Genomic DNA, 20,140 nt, shown 5'->3' with positions numbered 1-20,140 from the left:
CATTCTAGAACAATATGTCAATTTTGATCAAACATTTTAAAATTATAAATGCATACATGAATTTTTAAATATACAAAAGAAAATATTCAAAAAAGAAATATTCTAGAATATTCAACAAAATGTGAATAAGAGTGATGACCCTGGGGGTTAGGACTGGAAGGAGGAGAATATGAAGACTTTCTATGTATATTTAATGTCTTAATTATTATAACAAAAATTTATTACTTTAATAATTTCTTTAGAGTAATAAAAATATCCCTTGAAAAATGCAATTTTAGCAGTGGAATCACTTCATTTTCACTTTATTTCAGATCTTAAATATCTGTCATCATGAAATCTACAAATGTGCCTGAGTCAGAATTTCAGATTTATGAAGTTTATGAAATTTGTAACAGCATAACTTTCATGTTTAACCATAAAGACTGTAAAGAAAGTAAAAATATTTTCATATATTTTAAAAATCTCAGTTTTTCTCTCCCCCCCATTTCTATAATGTAAATCAAGGTCCTCTTCATATATCTAGCTGGAAATGAATGATCTGCCTGTAACACTTCCTAGAACAAGCTAAACAACCTTGACTTTGTCATTTCTAACACTGAAGAAACAATTTGAGACTTTCATAAATTTTTTTTCACCAGTTTTAATATTTCTGAGATAAACAATAACAAAGCTGGGGGTGATGGCACACTCTGGGAGGCTGAGGCAGGAGGATCACAAGTTAAAAACCAGCCTCAGCAACTTAGCGAGGTCATAAGCAACTCAGTGAGACCCTGTCTCTAAATAAAATTTTAAAAAGTTTGGGAATGTGGCTCAATGGTTAAGAGCCCTTGGGTTTAATCCCTGGTACCAACCCCTCCCTCCCCAAAAAAATAAAACAACAAAAAAACAATAACAAACCAGGGCTCCAGAGGTACATTTGGAAGTGAAACAAGCAAATATGGGGCATCTTCCTAAGAAGGAAGAACCCAGTCTGTTTTCCAGTCTTTGGCATCTTCTAGGGAGGTTAGCAGGGTGCTCATAGCAAGATTTCTTCGTGTGTGTGTGTGTGTGTGTGTGTGTGTGTGTGGGTGTGTAGCTAAGGATCAAACCCAGGGCCTCAGGAATACCAGCTAAGGGCTCTGCCACTGAGCTACACCCCTGGCCCTCTCATCTTTAGTTCAAAGTGGTAGGACACTGCAAATGGATTCTGTGGAATAGATCTATGCCAGCCTATCAAGTAAAATAATCATAGGCACACACCTAAATGCAAAGGAAGAAATGGTCTCATCAGATTAGCTTGAAAATTGTTCTACCTGTAACAAAGTACACAGACAGAACAATATTGGAGGCCCTAAATATCTTAAGTAGGACTGGGGGTGTAGTTCAGTGGTAGAACAAGTGCATATCAAAAGGTGAGGGACCCTGCACTTGATCAAAAGTAACACAAATAAAATGGAACAAAAACCTTACATAAGGCATTATTGATAGGATCTTATTTCTCCAAGATTTTTAGTCAGAAGTAACAAAAAAGAAGTAAATAATGGAAACAATAAATGGGACTTTCCTATCAGGTTACAGATTATTCTGTGGGCCTTGTCTCAAACAGGAACAGGGAACAATGGACAGCACACTTAGCTGTGTTGTAAAAGCCCCTCTCTTTAATCAACAGCTGAGTCTTCTCACTCACATCAAGTCAGAGGATCAGAAAGGAGCCTTTTATATCTGTTTGGTGAGCAAGACTTCCAGCTTTGCAAAGGGGGACTTACATGTTTGGAATTCATGTGGAGGCTGGAAGACTCCAAAGGGCTTATGGTAAATTGGGGGAGTAGCTTATGCCCCTTTGTTTTGTCCTGAAGTGGCATGAGTGATCCCCAAGTGATTCTGATAGACACTCTTATTTTTTTGATACTTATTTTTTAGTTGTAGTTGGACACAATACTTTTATTTTATTTTTTTATTTTTATGTGGTGCTGAGGATCAAACCCAGGGCCTCACACATGCTAGGCGAGCGCTCTACCGCTGAGACACAACCTCAGCACCCCCACCCCACACTCTTATTTTTAAAAATTTTTTGTTAGTGATCCAACATGAAAACTAGATTTTATGCTAGTATGTGTGAGTGTATAAATTCCAGGTACTATTTAAAAAGTATATATATGTTCTTTCCCAGACAAATCACAGAGGCTGCCTTACTAGAAATCTCTTATATTTATTACAAAGCTGACATTTAGAATTATGTCTGTGTGATATTTTAAAAAGTTAATCTCTATAGTTATCCCTTTATTTCATGGAGATTTCAACTTAAAGACCAGTTTCAAGATTAAGTAAAAATTATGTCATGATAACTAACAGCATAAAATATATCAGCTCCACCACATCACCAATAACCATTAGATGTGTCAAGATGTGAAAGCACAGATAAGTCTCATTTGATTACTATGAAAGCTAATTACATTCAAATTCTTTTAAAATTAATAAAATGGATGGCCACGTTTGTCTTCGAAAAATTTATTTTAAATTAAAAACAGGGAAAATAAGGAAAAACAAGTAAAGACTAGAACTGAATAGAGGCTTCAAGTTCTTAAACGAAAAGATCAAACTAAAGACAAACATATTATATGTAAATAAGCATGCCTAAAATGAATACTAAGTAATAATTTATCAAAAAATTAAAATTAATTACAAGTTTAAATTTTAACACAGAAACCTTTGCTACAATGTTGAGTAACTCAGCCTGATGATATTTAATATAACTTTATGCGGTTTGAAAACTACAGTTAGCTCTCAGCAATCAATTTGTTGACTCTGTTTTCCCCAGGTAATGTTTGCTACCAGTGGGAAAATATTCCTTATGCTCTAACTACTATTGCACACTTCATAACCTGCTAATTAGCACTTAATTTTCTCTTTGCTTAGGGAATGATGATTATTGCCTTCACCTAATACAACAAAGGGCTACCTTCAACAATCAATTTTTTAAAAATTAGCTAATGATCCATAGACAATACCCATCCCCCCATGAGTGCCTTATGGAGTCAATCAGGATATACCCTGTTAACCACTACAAATTTTCAAGCACAATTAAAGATAGTTAACTTTAATGCTAACATAAGAGGATAGCCACTTTGATTATTTTAAGATGACACAACTTTGAACATGTTGAGCTGTTTGCGGTATAAAAATTTTAATCTTGTTTTAAACTTGCATACAAAATTATTAAGGTTTGATTTAAAATATTTAACATGAGATGACATAAGTGAGATACAAATTCTTATCAAATAGATGTTTAAAAATTGAAAGTACAAACATTAGAAGCTAAGTTCTTTTGCTTGTATACTACTTGAATTTGTAGAGATTTTTGCTAGCAAGTGGTCATTTTTCCCTTGGTAAAAGAAGTAATTATAAGAGGTGTAAGTTGGTTTTTAAGTTTTGTCCATGGTTTTCTATAACATATCCTAATCTGGAGAAAAAAAATTATATTAAAATATACTTCTTTATCCATACTTACACTGTATAAAAGCATGGAACAGTAATAAAAGTTATTTCATTTTTACTGAATCATGCAAATGTCATCATAGAATGTACTAATAAATTGGTTCTCTAACTTTGGATCAAAAGTATTTTAAAAGGGCAGTGTCTGCCTGGTCTCTAAGCTTGAAAGCTTGCTACTCTTCAAATAAACAAGGAGAAATTAAAATTTGAAGTACAAATTTATATAATATGAAATGTGGTTCTTATGTTGATAAAAGACCCCAAAATCTAGACATTCTAGGTGGTAACAGTGAAATTACAATGTCTAAATTTGCTGTTGCATATATATTATCATACAGTAGTTAATACAACCCACAATGCCAGAATACCCAACAAATGATTATGAACAGTCAAGAAAATGAAGCCCACGTACCTTATAGTCTCAATAGGAGTAAAAGAGACACTAGTATTCAAATATCAAATTCTTATTTCTAATTACATCTATTTCATAAAATAGCAAATTATAAAAAACAAACTTGGTCAAAGTTTTTTTAAATAATTTTTTATAAGTTAGATAGTGAAATAGCAAAATAATTGTTAAGAGTATTGAAAAATAGCTGGGGGATATAGCTCAGTGTTAGAGCACTTTCCTAGCATGAAGGAAGCTGATTCCCAGCACTACACACACAAACACACACACACACACACACACACACACACACATGCATATACACACATTTTAAAATGAAAATGGAAAAAATTCACACCACTTAGACATACAAATTAAAAAAGAGAATGCAAATCTTGACTCAGTGACCTGATAAAATATGAGGTAGTTTAATAAAAGTAAAAACTATGCAGCTTAGTGATTGTGAATGTGGAAATTTTAAGGAGTAAATTTCCCAAGTAGAGCATGGGGAAATGCATGCATAAATCCCATTAGCAATAATGTGTTCCTCTGATCTTGGTGATGTTCACTTTTAAGTGAATCCATAACTATTGTAACAATCCTACATTTATGACAGCATTCATCTACTCAGTGTCTCCTGAAGCAGAGAACTTAAAACTAGTGCTAATTCTTTCTCTTAAATTTACTAATGACATACTAAAGTTTATAGGCAATAGTCACAGATCAACCCTTTTTATGTCGCACTGTGGTGTGCAATATATATTTTTTTTAAATTAACTATATGTTTTAAATAATTAGTACTGCTGGATATAATCACTAATTTCCTAAAACTGTAAAAGGCAACTTAATATTTCTGCATAGCAGCTGTAATACACAATATTGCACCGAACTAAATTATTACAAATAGTGCCAGCAGTTTTCTATACACAGTACTTAAGATAATTATAAAAAACCATCTTCATTACTGAGTGCTAGCATTTTTTTAACAGTTTAATTTGGATAGGTTACAAAATACATTCAGATCACATAGATATAATTACTATAGACCCAAGAAGCTATAAAATGTTCCCAACCAAATCCCTTTGACCCTGTTAATGTCTGTTCCTTGTTAATCTAAGGCAAACATTGTTTGTAGTGTGCATTTGTTATAGAATATGAAAGGGGGGGGGGGTAAGGAAATCCCTTAACAGTTGTTATTGATTCCAGCATTTACCGACTGAGAGTTAAGTGCTGTTTACAAAACAGAACAGATGCAGATGCTGACAAAAAGGTAAACAATTGTTGCATGGCTTCCTGCCAGATTCTGAACCAATATATTAAACTCCAAGTGAAGCACATTTCCCCTATGGATTGCACTTATTGCCACTTCATTTCCTATGTGCTCAGTCTCTCTATTGCCGTGCCTGGCACTAAGCTATTTCCAGTTCCTTGCTGACCCCTGAGGCCTAGTGCTACCACACACAGCCATTAGAGAAGGGAATTGCATGTGTCTGACACGGCCTGAAACCAATTATTTGATATTTTCTTCAGAATGATGCCCAACTCTGTTGGGAATGAGCAATCATGAAATAATTTACCTCCTGATTTAATTTTTTCCTGCACAAATTAGTTGTAGACTGAGCTGCCTATACACAGCTGCCTGTGACATAGCTCTGTCTTATCAAGATGATACTTGAAATGAAGCAGGGGAGTCTGAATTGAATAGGTTGGGGAATCCTGTGTTAAAGAGGCATTGACAAGTTTATCAGATATACTGATCACATGTACTCTCCGTTGATTGAAAATGACAGAACCTTAAAGAACTCTCAGGGTAGCAGAGAAAACCACAAGGATACAATTCTTATCAGAGTGTTTAATGTTTTTAAATACCTGTCTATTTTAGTATGCTTTTTGTGTCCCAGAAACCTTGGCATATGATCATAATATTTAACAAAATATTAAAAGCAAACACATTGGTTCATGGCTAAATGACCTTCACTAAATTTCACATTTATTATCTCTGTTTTTAGATATAGATATAAATGTCAAAGTATATATTTTTCTGTAACTCAAATCTCTACAAGTATCTTTCCTAATAATACAAAGGGCTTGTTGCCTCCAAGTAACAGAAATGGGCAAAATCTAAGATTATCACTTATCAACGAATATAGAAAGCTTGTATGAATCTGCATATTTACAAATCATCACATATTAAGGGCAACTGATCAAGCTAAATAAAGAGAACACAAGTCTCTTTAGAGAAACTCACTGGATATAAAACTTCAACCTATCTTGTCCATAAATTCAAGAAAGAATCTTTCTCACTTCTACATACTGATTCACATTAGATTTTAGCTATTAAATCTTAAAGGGGCTGCTACTGTTGCATCTTCTGATTTCTTTTCAGGGTCCAAGGTTCCACTAACAAGCCCCATTTAGTATAACTGTGAACTATAAAGCTTTTGTGATCATGATTAAGAAAAATTATAAGAAAAATGCACCTTAAAAGAACCCTCCTCAAATAGCTGAAGGATTACATTTTATTGCATTACAAAAAGAACATTAACAAAGATGATTATAATTGATTTCAGTAGTCTGGAAAAAAGATAAAGGTGGCGTTATAAAGCAATTTTACAATATAGCTTTCTCTGACAATGATCATCATAAAATTTGGAGGTAATTCCTCTTTTTTATAATACTTGGGTATTCACTCTAATAATTAACACTACACTGTGCCTTTTGCTAATGGAAGGGCTAACACTGAATTCAAACTTAAAGTAAGTTTTACCTTGGAGGACAAACAATATAATGCCATTTATTCTAAAATTAGCTCAGTGATGATCATGCTGTAGAATTTTAAATAACAAAATGTCAAATTATTTAGTTTTTTATATTTTATTGGCTTCAGATAATTTCAAAGCCCTTATTAGATTCTTATCTGTGACCCTGACTTACCTGCTGTCTTGGATACTTCCTATTGTCCTGTTATGAAAAAGATTAAATGAGTAAGGGGATAAAGTACTCCTTTCTAAATAGCAGACCAGAGTTTTCTATTTTTATTCAATGTTGAAAATAAGCTGCAAAAGCAAACATTGATAGGCTTTGCTTTTGATTAAGGCAACATACACTACTTCATTTAAAGTAATTTTTCATTCCCTTACATGTGCAATTTTAGATCTCCATTTAGATAGGCCAACCATCAACATTCTTATGAGTGTTCTGATAAGAATAGAAGAAAATTTAAAATATATGTATAAACAGAGGAATAGAAATTAAAATTTAAGAATGACAAAAGCAAAAGAAATTCTGACTAGAAATCCAAAATGACTTTTGAACATTTTTACCTAAAGCTAAAGATTATTTTCTTGTTTTTAAGTATGGCAGGAGGAAGATTAATCAGTTTAGCTCTCAAAGCTACCAATAGTTTCTCCTTATAAAATCCTTCACAGGGGTCATCTCATATTCAGAAAATGCCACTCCAGAGAAAGAATTTTTTTTTTTTTCCTTTTGGTACTGGAGCTTGAACCGAGTGGGACTTTACCACTGAGCTACATCCACAACCATTTCTAAAAAATGTTTTATTTTGAGACATGATCTAAATTGCTGAAGCCAGCCTCCAGTTTGCAATCTCCTGCCTCAGCCACCAGAGTCACTGGGATTACAGGCAGACACCACCATGCCCAGCCAAAGAATTTTAATAGTCCCAGATTAGTAGACACAGATTTCCCAGGTTGTGGTCTGAATATTGGTATCCTCTCCCTAAATTAATATGTTGATATCCTAACCTCCAAGATGATAGCATTCAGAAGTGGGGGCTTCTGGGAGGATTATCATCGAGCCCATATGAATGGAATTAGTGCTCTTATGAAAGACCTCCCTTATTCTTCTGCCATCTATGAACCAGAAAGTAGGCCCTCACTAGACACCAAATCTGTTGGTGTCTCTAAAACTGTGAGAAATAGTATTTGTTGTTTTACGTATCCCAAGTCTATGGAATTTTCATTACAGCAGGGTTAATGGACTAAGACATTTCTTAAAGTAAAAACAAATAGGTGAAGACGTTAAATTGTTAAATGACAACTATCTTGAGGCAGCAGGTTTGTTTTATGCCAAATATCTGACTTAATGGAAATGAAGAATATTATGGTACAGGAACAATCATTAAAATTCTCAGTTTCCAGTTGAAAATAATTAACTTTTAAAGGAATCTTATCAATGTTCGCTTGCTAATTAAACTTTTTATCTTGAACTTTTGTTAAATATATATATGCTGGGTACTAATAACTGATTAATAGTGTACTAACCAGAAGTCACTTATCACATTTTCTAGGAACCTGAGAAGAAACATGTTAATTAAATAGTATTTAACAATTATTTACAATAGTCCATTGGAAAGATAAATATATTTTAAAGATTAATCTAGGGATTCATGACCTGTGAATATTTTATATAAAACAACAGAGCTAAGTATTTACATTAAGGATTATGTTCATAAATTAAGATATGGAATAACAGATCATTTTAATGGAGTAAAGCAGAAACCAAAAAAGTTTTAGGAAGGTGACTTAACTACTCACTTTACTATAGAAAATTAATTTTTTTTTTTGGCAGTGCTGGAATTGAACACAGGGCCTTGAGCATGAGAGGCAAGCATGCTACTAGCTGAGCTATATCCCCAGCCCCTTAGAAAATGAAGTTCTGGCTTGTAACAATCTCAAGTATAAGTACTTTGCTTAAACAATATAGAATAGTTGCAAAATAAATTTGTTCACTTTGAGAATGATTTAATTTAAAATTCTTTTGTAGATTTTTTCAATTATTTTAATTCTGTTCTCAGTGCTTAGCACTTGTGAGCACCAAAACCAAGCACTAAAACCCAAACAAAACCCAAGCCATCAATTTATAAAAATGTTATTAAATGGTTAATAATGTATGTAAATTTCAAAATGACCTGTGACCTTAGATAAAAACAAAACAGGGAGTCATTTTTATCTTCATTCCTTAGGATCTGAGTGTCACAATTAAAGTATATGCCAAGTGAAATAGTTTTTCTACCCTTAAAAAGAACACACAGGTGTTCCAAGGAGAGAGTAAGCAGACAATTGAGTACAATTAAGTGTTCACTGTTACTACATGGAAGCAAAAATATTACTAAAATTAATTACATCTACTTTCTCGCTAACTAAATGTACTTTGTTGCCCTTCTGTCTCTGGAACATTGATTGTAAGCCTCAGAACACTTAATGAAGAATAGCTAGGTTAGAAAATAAAGTCCATGCAATAAAAGCAAAATCTTAGGTAAAGATATGCACGCATAAATGTGCTACCACACATTTATCTAAGCACATAAATACACCCTTTCCTCAAATCCATACAAATACGGTCATTTTTCTCATGTTTGTTTACTTATTTTTTTTTTTTTTTTGGTACTGGGGATTGATTCCAGGGGTACTTTACCACTGTACCCCATTTTTAAAATTATTTTATTTTATTTTGAGACAGGGTCTTACTATGTTGCTAAGAGTCTTGCTAAGTTGTTACAGCTGCCCTTGAACTTGAGATCCTCCTGTCTCAGTGTCCTGAGTAGCTGGGATTATAGGCACGTACCACCATGCTTTTCTCATGCTTTTCAGAGGTGATACAAATTTTGTAGAAGAACCTAAGTACAAATTCTTTATTAGGAGAAAAAGTCTACTTGTTTTCTTAGGAGGGATTGAGATGCAGTAGGAAGAAGTTTTTCTTATGATCTTAATTCTTTTGCAAACTTTGATAACCAGCCAAAATGCTTTTGTCTTTTTCACCCATAAAACAAGGTCTGGAGTTGATGCACAGGTTAATTTCTGGATGGTGCGGCAGCAAAGAAAAGTCAAATAAAAAAAAAATGGCTGCTTCTCACAAACAATTCTAACTATTGGTATTATTTGCAGTTAATAAATTGTATAAAGGATCTCAAAACTTGGCAACAATTCACTCAATTATTTCAGTAACTTAGTACTTTTAGCTTAACTCTGGTTTAAAGCTTAAATGTAACCAGCTTACTCAATTTCTAGGAATAAAATGAGATTCTCTATCTACTTAAAATGTCAAGTAAAAAATTTCATAGTATTATTTTCCTTTTCATGTATTATGCAAAGTCTTTCATCTTTTTCCCTTTCCAAATCTTTTCCAAATAAAAAATACAGTGATGTGACTTTGCACTCTGTTACTATTAAAGTTCCCAAATTCAAGTTTGTTTAATCTAATATGCAGAGAAATAAATGTGTATTATAATTCTATAAAGTTTAACACACACACACACACACACAAACGACCTAAAAAGGAACCAAAATGGGAATTACTCTTCAAGTTATAAAAGGATTCTTTGTCTTACAAATCAATTCTTTTGACAAGAGATAGTACATGATAGTAGTTAAGAGAACAGTTTTTTTCATATAGGTTTGGATACTGGTCAAGGGAATTCCTAGAAGGTAAACTCTAGGCAAGCTACCTAGTTTGTCCAACCTCAGGTTCTGATCTATAAAGATAATACTCAACTTTCAGAGATGTTCCAAGAATTGAATAGTATATGGGTGCCTAAAGTGCTTAATGTGGAATACAGCAAATGAAAAGCATCTAAAAGAACAGCATCTATGGCTGGGATTGTGGCTCAGTGGTAGAGCGCTCGCCTACCATGCATGAGGCACTGGGTTCGATCCTTAGCACCACATAAATATAAAATATATTGTGTCCATCTAAAACTAAAAAATAAATATTAAAAAAGAACTGCAACTACCATACAATTGATTTTACATACTTGCAAGTAGATATTAAGGCATAATGATGATCAATGAGAAAATATTAATACAAATTAATGTTGAATCTAATCTATGTTCTGAGTAGTACTCCCTTACAAAATACATTCTTTCTTTTAAAGTATTTCTTTGAAATAAATTTTAAGCTATTTGTGCATTATCAAAACTCAAGACTTAGAATGGCTGGGAATGACTTTAAACATGGAAAACACTATCGTAAATATCATAAAGAATTTGTCTTAGTCTGTTTCTTTGGAGGAAGACGAAATAAAAATAAATAATTCTAATTTTTACTCTTATCCTAGTAGATTACCTTGTGAACTTCTACTATGGAGAGATTAACAATACAGAAGGAAATCCTACCAAATGGTGAACATCCTTCCTGGCCCACAAAAGGGAATAGGAATCTTTCCCCTGCTGAAGGCATGTTATAGAATATTTTAGGAGAAGGCTCCAGAAGGCACTGAACATACCATGTAAAAATAGAACTAGTAGGAGAAACAGCTTTGTGATCGATTCTGTCATTATCTAAAACATCACTCTGACTTTCTTTACATGCTGAAAAAATATACTAGGAGTATTTACAAAAACTTAACATATATAATATAATAGTTTCATTATAATGGGGTAGAAATTCTTATCTAGACTTGTGAAAATATTGTTCTTCCATGCTTTAAAAGGTCTAATTATGAGGCTTTTGATTTATACAGGCATCTGTATGTCCAGAGATGCTTTTTTGGAAAAAGTATTGTCCAAGACTTTGCAGAAATGAGCTAGTTCTTTCCTGGGCAAAACGTAGGTCATTACTAAATCCCTACCTTGCCTAATTTAAATATAGGCCAGAGAAAAGACATATGGATTTCTGTTCAATGAACAATACAGAATAATAATTGCATTTCTAACTCTTGTCTGTGGTCTTAATTTTCAATTACCTCTTTAAAAATTGCTCCTATAAAAAATAAAAATTGAAAACTAAAAACAAAACAAACTTGATTGTGAGATCAAAGGGAAAGACAAGAAAGAAATTATCATTAAGAGCTTCAGATGTAAGCTGGAAGAAGAAACTTCCTATTTTTGTTTAATTACTCTCCCATCCCCCAAATGCAAGGATACAAGATGGGCAGTTTTCATATTGTTATCTTCAAGTTTCACTTGGGGGAAGAAAACTCACACAGATGGAGATCTAAAAGGAGGCTTTTGTATCTTCTACTATGGCATAAAAAGCCACATGCTGAGCCAGTTAACACATCTGTGTCAGCAAAGAGAGGAAATGTGGTGGCAGTTTCTAATGTCAACTTGAAGGCCTAAACTCTGGTTGTGGTTACTTAAACATAAAGAGTTTAAACTTAAAAGAATCCTTAGATATTACCTAATTCAACCCTTTCATTTTATTGAATAGTAAGATTCAAAGAGGTCACAAAGGTCACAACTAAGGTCACAAACTAAGTCACAAAACAAGGGTTTGGGTGAGTCAGTCAGGACCAGCACACTTGACTCAAGCTGTACTTTAAACCTTCTTTGAGCAAAATGATTGTGAACAAGCAATGTATCAGTCTTTCATTAGAAAACAGCCACCATGATAAAGCTGATTAACAACATAATTTGTTAAGAGTTTTCAACAGTGGTACAGCAAACAAAACAAATTTGTTAATAACTGAATATACATTACCATCTCTTATTAGTTTTTTCACTACACTTATTGTTTTATATTACTTAAAGATCCATCTTCTACTAGTGTGGGATTAGAAAATAACCCAGTATAATTGTCATCAGAGATCTAGTGGAGTAACCTTTACATGTGCCTCAGAAGCACAAGGCTCAACAGGCAGAAGAGATGCAACATCCTTCTATAAGTCTTAATTACCCTAGAACAGTTCTCACACCAAAGCTTCTTCCTGTATGGATTGTGCATGGCTTGCTTCAGTACACTTTTTCACCCTTTCTTGGTATTACCTCTTAAATGGCCATAGCCACTTGAGGCTTAGGGAGTAGAGTGCCTTTTGATTGGCCTCTTTTCCAAATGTGTATGTCTTTCCCTGCTCAAGATTTCCATCCTCAATTTGGTGTGAGGGCCTTCATTATCCTGAGGATCGTTTCACCCCAAAGAGTTGAGATCCTCCTTAAATAAAACAGGGACGGCTGCTCAGTTCAATCCCTCATCCAAATGCAGATTTTCAGAAACCTTCCAAATGTTCAAAGATATGTACCATATTCTCTTCAGTCTTTCCTTTTCAAGCAAACAATAACCTCAAGAAGAACTCAGAAGAAGATGTACCATAAAATTTATCCTAAAATTAGAAGCTCATATTAGCATCTTTTCATATTAAAATATAGAGGATTTATTTAACTGGAATTTACTAGACATAAACAATCCTGTTTTTTCAAACTTGAGAAAATAGCACTTTATTTTTTTTAAATATTTTTAGTTGTAGATGGACACAATACCTTTATTTTGTTTATTTTTTTCTTTGTTGTTGTTTTTAATGTGGTGCTGGGGTTCGAACATCTTCAAGCATGCTAGGCAAGCACTCTACCACTGAGCCACAACCCCAGCTCAATAGCACTTACTTTAAATTCAAAGGACATAAAACTTTAAAGGTAAAATTAATTTGATTACTTAACTATTCCAAATGTAAACATAAAAAAGTTACAATATAAGAATGGCAACAATTCTCCTGAAATGGCGATGGCACAGTATAATGTGTAAATGTGGCTCTGGTTTTTAGATAGAGGCAAATTAAGTTATAATCAAAATATTAATAGCAAATATTTTGCTTTTTTAAAAGATGTTTATTTTAACTTTAATGCCTTATAAGATAAATGAAAAAAACAAAATATTGTAGCAAAACCCTTTAAGAAATAATAGATAATTTTCTTGCAAAATATTAAAAGACAAGTAATAAGAATACAGATTAGTAAAATCAGGGTTATTAAGAAAATAATGGTTCTTAAATCATTCTTCAAACTTTGTAAGTTTATAAGAGCAATATCCTTTTCTAGGAAAAATCAGCAAATTGAAGATTTTATAACACATACATCAATATTATTTCATCATTTCCTTCAAAGAACAAAAAACTAAAAATATAATCTATACATTTCCAAATGTATTACAATACTAAAACAGCAAATGCTTTCAAAGAAATAAGACATTCAAAACCATAGGAATATAAAGGAGAAAAATGGTTACCATACAATGCCAAGTTGGGGAGTTAAAGTGTAGGGACAAGCTCATATATAAATAAATTATATATACCTGGTACCTTATCATAAGAGAAGAGACAGCAAGATTATCACCACATTTTAAGTGAATGTCAAAAAAGAGCCTGAACTAGTTACAAAGGATATTCTGGGGTGCCCAGGTGAACGTTTAACCCCAGGGACCAGCTGGAAATATAGGATAGTTAGGCTAGGCTAGGCTAGGATGAAAACCATCCTAATCAGTTTCCGAGGTAATAAACATAAGCAAATTATGTCAGTTATAATAAAAAGACAAAGAAAAATGAAAACATTCAATGAGTACTGCCTATAATTACAGGAATGTAAAATTTTTAAAAAGTGGGAATGCATTTAGTGAATAATTTTTTAATGCTAATTATCACAGTGTCATGCACAGTTTCTGACATGATTTTGTGGCATATCAAGATAAAATAATACGGCTGGAGACATAAATCAGTGGCACAAGGCTTGGGTTCAATCCCCAACACTGAAAAAAAAAATACATACACACACACACACATTCATATACCAAAACACAGAGGAAGCTCCTTTATTTGGCTTATTAGATTAGTTGTACGGCCTTGGGAAATATTTACCCGAGTCTCAGTTTTCTAATATATAAAGTATACAGGAATAATGTGAAGAGCTGTTCAGAAGATCAATTGAGCTAACACACATAAAATCTTGTAAAATCTTAATAATAAGCAGTAATCATTTTTTTGATATTCAAGTAATATAGATAGATAATTTATAGACCATTCAGGGAAGAACAATCAGTCTTCAATCTAAATATAAAATCAGAGGTAATTAAAGGTTCAATAGGTCCAAATTGTCTTAGCTCATCAAGAAAAGGGAAGGTATCTACACAAATAGAGAATATATTAGCTTAGTACTATAGTATATACACAAATCCTGATTAACATATATTAATAGATCACTGAAGAGGAATTATAAACAAACATACTTTAAATTGGGATTTGAAGTATTCAAATGAGAAGAGGGTAGGAGAGTTTGGAGAAGAATAAAATAATGACAACGTTGACGCTAAGGAAGCATACAGAGCATTCAGAGAAGTGTTTTTAAATGGGCTATGCTATTTCCATCTGAGTTTTAGTCAATAAAGCACAGTTATAGAGTCAGGGTTGTAGAATTAGATACCATGCATATGAATCCTACTTCATTTTGGGATCTTCAAAAGATTACTTAAAATATCTATCTCTCAGTTGCCTCACTGTAAAATGGAGCTTAACAATGACATCTATGTTGTTAGGGGGTTAATAACAAAACATTAAATAGATATTGAACATCACTGTCTGAACCAATACAAGTTACATAAGGAATGTTGTTTTTATAATATCAGGCAAAATATCATATCTTTGGTGAGCATAAAGATAGAGGCAATATAATATATATCCCATTCAAGCCAATCTAGATTTTATTCAACTATGAATATAAATTATTGTTGCTCATCTTAAAGCTGCATTTTTTAATAAATAAAATTTCAACATTGGGTCAAATATTAGAGAAAAACATGGTTCATCTTTTTGAGTGAGTTTAGCATTTCTCATATAGCAGCAGTGACTTATTTAGTTTTCTTCCCAATTCTGTGTCTGGCACAGAATCTTAAACATGGTAGCTCCTAAAAAGATTTTCTTATTGTAGGTGGTTAATAAAACTGAAATAAACTTTTCAGGAAGTTTGCTTGAACAGTGCTCTGTGAAATTTCTTTTACAAGTGATAAAGCATTTAATTCTATACTTTGAGACAAGATCCAATAGCTTGATAGTTAAGAACAGAGATATTGGAGATACAAAGAATTGCCTATAAATTCTGATTTTGAATATGATTCTGACCTCATACACGATGATCCTGAGCAAGTTAATTTTTCTAAGCTCCTTTCTTTGTTCAGAAAATTGGGATAATAAGGAATAGGTTGTCCTTACACAGTGCCTGGCATATGGAAAGGGCTCATTTAACAAGTGATTTATACCTAGCTCCGACAATGGAGCTTGAGAACGATCTGTGCAGTCAGACTTGTGGAAAATGCTTGCAATTCTAGAGTTAAAGCAGGCACACATTCTCTTCTCTCAGCAAAGGGAGAAAAATACCTCAATATCAGTGCTAAAGACTCCATAGTAATTTATAATATTTTCAACCATCTGGATCTTTTCTTCTTTTGTAAAGTATACTAAGCACATATAAAACTTTCATATTGAAAACACAAGCAGGCTAGAAGTTTTTTAGAAAGTATAAAAATATTAGAAAACAAGTGCACTCATGAATGAAATCTGTTTTGAGAAAAACTGCAATGTCTCTAAATTATTTTGGCATAACCCAAACTGGCTAATGCAATGCTGATCTGCAATATGATTCAGCTTCCAGATAAAAATAAAAATTTTAAGAGAAAATATTGCTATCTTTTAATATTCATATAACATATTAATTTGGTATCATGAAATTTTATTAATGACATTAAGTAAAAATTTGGTGAAATTATGGAAATTTTTAAAAAGATCATAAATACAAAGATCTATATCAATTCACCAAAACATAATTTTCAAGTACTTAGGTAATATAGTTTACAAACCTACTTGGAAATACAGCTCATAGTATCATAACTAATGATTACTTTTTTTTTTTTTTTTTTTGCCTTACTGGGGATTGAAAGCAGGGGCACTCTACCACTAACCTACAAATAAGGCTTTTTTTGTATTTTATTCTGATGCAGGGTCTTGGTAAGTTGCCAAGGATGCCTTGAACTTGTGATTCTCTTGCCTCAGCCTCCTAAGATGCTGGGATTACAGGCGTTTGCCTGGACCAATAAGTACTTTTGAAATAATCATATTGTTAGTTTTGATTCTTATGCATTGATGGAAAATTAAAGCCAGGAAGAGGAAGGGTATTACATCATAATAACTTCTTTTTTTTTCCCTATATCTTTTGAGTAAAAGTAGGAAATTTAAAATTTTTATTTTAATATATTCTTATTGAAATATTAGAAGAATGTTTAAAATTATAGTTAATGTTAAATTGTAATTAAAGTTATAAGTAAAATGCTGTGCCTTCCTAAGCAATTATAATGTAGAATTTTATAATTGATATTTCATAATTGCTATTTATTAGAACTGGATGACTAAAATTTAGTTATAATTTTTAAACTTCCAATTTTAGTTAATGCAAATTTCAACAAATTTTCCTTAATAATGCTTTGGCTTTGGAAGATACAATGGATTACAAACTATGCTTTTTTGTTATACATATAACTGCATGTTTGTTTATGTGTGTGTTTGGCTTAGTACTTTAACATTTGGTATAAGCAAGCAAGAGAAATGAAACTCTTATTTGTAAAACTTTGACTTACATTTTCAATACCATTAACAATTAAACAGAAAAGAAAACACTCTATGAGTATACTTACAGAAAAAGAATGCATAAGAGAAATTTATACTGCAAAAGTTCATTACATTTATTTTTTGAAATTTCAATGAGATTTAACCAAACAACAAAAACCCAGAAAAGATATCAAAAGGATTAAATTAAACCAATCAAAAAATTTAAATGTCACTAACCCAAAGCATGCACTGCTCCTCTATGCTTGCTGGAGCTCTTGCTTGTTTTAACCACACGAACAGTATTTTCTTTGAACTGCAACTCACAAAAATTTTCAAGAAATTTTGTCATTTCTTCTGTAACTGTATCCAGGTAAGTTTCTTTAATGAATTTCACTGTTGAGGATGGAGCTAAAATTTCATACAGTGTGTCAAAATCCTCTTTTATCATTGAGTATAATGTAAACATTGTATTTTGGAATCCATGAGCCATTACATCTAAATTTGAATCTCTGCTGTAAGAAGGAAAGCAGTTCTGCAGAAGTTTAGCCAACAGTTTATTCTGTATGTTTTGGTACTTGACAATAACTTCTGATTCTGGATAGAGAAACAAGAGTTGCTGTATGCGTTGGTTTTTCAATATCATTTTTTGCTGTGAATTACTTATTTCATTATGGCTTTGTAATCTGCTTACTAAGAAGCGTCGAAGATGCAGTCTTATATCATCCCATACAGACTTTACATCTACAGAGGAATGATCTTCAACAGAATGAAGAGAAGTTCTAGAAAGCAAATGGAAAGATGTTTCACTTAGAGACGACGGGAATGAAACACTGCTTCGGCAGGAGAGGTCCCAAAGTAAATCCAGAATCATTTCCTCTTGATTTTGTTCATTCTTCAAGAAATCTTGCTGATAAAAGTAAATCATAAATTTAGAAATGTGATTAAATCAAAGTACAACATGAAAATATCATTTCTATAAAGATGTACAATTTCATATATTTTTCAATTTAGATTTAATACTCTTTTGCTCTTCAAAACTTTTTCTTTCTTTTTGTATTTGGAATTTAATCAATTCAGATATTTTAGAATATTAGCTCTCATGATCTGTAAATTTTATAAAGCCCAGCTGATTAAATATCTTTTCAGCTACATTTCTAGACAGGTACTTTTTAATGTTACAAATTATATAACCTAAGCTGTGTGAAGGGTGCAGCTTAAAAATTCTATATAAAAAAAATGTATAGTAAAATGTTGATTGAAATGTATACTTAAGAAAAAATAAATTCAAGATCATGCCCCGTAATTAATTCTTGGCATATAATTTTCATGCCTGAATGAGTACACTTATTATTATAAAATCCCAAATGAACATATAATGCTTAAAATCATTCTGAAATAGAACAGAGATCTTCAAATATAGTATGTGTCTAGGGGTTACTAATAGCTACCATCCTGAGAAATAAAATTTAATACATTGAAAGATTTTAACTTTCATTTAAATTCCTTTCTGAGAACCATGTTAAGGATGTGAGAATATTTTATTTCTCTCCAAAGAAATAACTAAATCAAAATGGGATAAAGATACTCTCAGAATCACTCCTCAAAACATGATATGAAATTATTCCTTTATACTTTCCATGCTGATAGAAAACAATGGTGAGTATAAATACATATAATAAAAGGACAAAAATTACTTTACTCCTGGATTTTGAATCACATAAACACATTTTCCTTACATTCTGACTTTTCTAATTATATTTATTTCAGCTAATACTGAAATTAGTTTATATTCTCTAAGTAGAAACAAGCTGATTACAAGAGAAATGGAAGTAAAGCCCAAGTGGTGTGAAAATCAGGCTGGTTTTGAAATTAATTATTAGTAAAGATATTACAGGTATTATGTGTGATTCAGAATAATGAACAACTCCTAGACAAATTTCTGGTATTTTTTTTTTTTTTTTGGTCATTCTAAGCTTTACAATGCGGAATTTAATGTTCTATGTGTAATAATTATACCTAATATCTATAATTTTTATTTCATAAAAAGTATTTTCTATATATTCTCTGGGTTATTCAGAATGAAAACTCCATGGCATAGATATTAAAAACCCAGTTTACAAATAAGGACACTAATATGAAGTATGCTTAAATGATTTTCAAACTTCACACATAAGAAGGCAGAGAACCAAGACTAGATTCCTGGTTTCATTTTCTTCATCTGTATTTCTTCCTATCATAATCTAGAGGACTACAGAGTGAATATAACCTTTCTGTATCTTCTTCTTTTTCTCTCATGCTATTAGTTCTTTTGATACTTCTGGAAAGAAATGTCCTTAGGTGGAGTCTGTGACATGTCAACATTAAGATTAATTCTACAAGGCAAATGATCATCTTAGTGCTCAGCCTTGGGCTTTGTTAAGTCAGTTAATAAGTGTAAATATTTGATCAGACAAAAAATAATAGATTACAGAGGTTTAAAATATGTGTTTTGTATGATTGCTTAAATTTTGAAAATAACTTCACCATAATTGGCATGAGAGCCTTTGTTTCTTATTTAAATAGCTAGATAATTAATATAAATTTTGTATGAAAAAAATAAATATATGAAAAATGCCATCAAAATCAACACTTTTAGTATGGAGAAACTTGATAATAAGGTCATTTTAATCTGGATCTGTTTTAATAATGTGGTTCTTTCCTCAAAATAACATGCTCAATTATGTAAAAAAAAAAAAACCCTAAGTCTGGCACAAGCCTATCAGACTAATGAGTTTGAACAAAACTAAGGTGGCCTTTGCCCTGCAGTGAATAGAGAATGACTTATGTGTGACAGATTAAAAGATAATTAAAAGCTCTTGCTTTTAATTAAATGAGAAAGCATTATTACATCAATATTAATGAAATTCAATACACATGGTTCTTAATAGAAATTAAAGAAATAACTATATCCATATTTATTCTTC

The 20,140-nt window shown here is 32.0% G+C and overlaps 1 protein-coding gene across 7 annotated transcripts in view; it reads right to left on the bottom strand.

The window, feature by feature from the left end:
• The window catches only part of Kiaa0825 (KIAA0825 ortholog), a 369,653-nt gene that overhangs the window by 294,689 nt on the left and 54,824 nt on the right, over positions 1-20,140 (bottom strand). For all 7 annotated transcript variants that reach the window (XM_071612406.1, XM_071612405.1, XM_071612410.1 and 4 more), the window contains one exon: positions 17,415-18,084. In XM_071612406.1, coding sequence (XP_071468507.1) covers positions 17,415-18,084 — 670 coding nt within the window. The remainder of the gene's footprint in view (positions 1-17,414; positions 18,085-20,140) is intronic.

This window comes from Marmota flaviventris, chromosome 5, assembly GCF_047511675.1.
Source record: "Marmota flaviventris isolate mMarFla1 chromosome 5, mMarFla1.hap1, whole genome shotgun sequence".
NCBI classification, from domain to species: domain Eukaryota; kingdom Metazoa; phylum Chordata; class Mammalia; order Rodentia; family Sciuridae; genus Marmota; species Marmota flaviventris.
The sequence above is the reverse complement of the archived record's forward strand: the minus strand, read 5'-3'. Positions and strand labels throughout refer to the sequence as shown.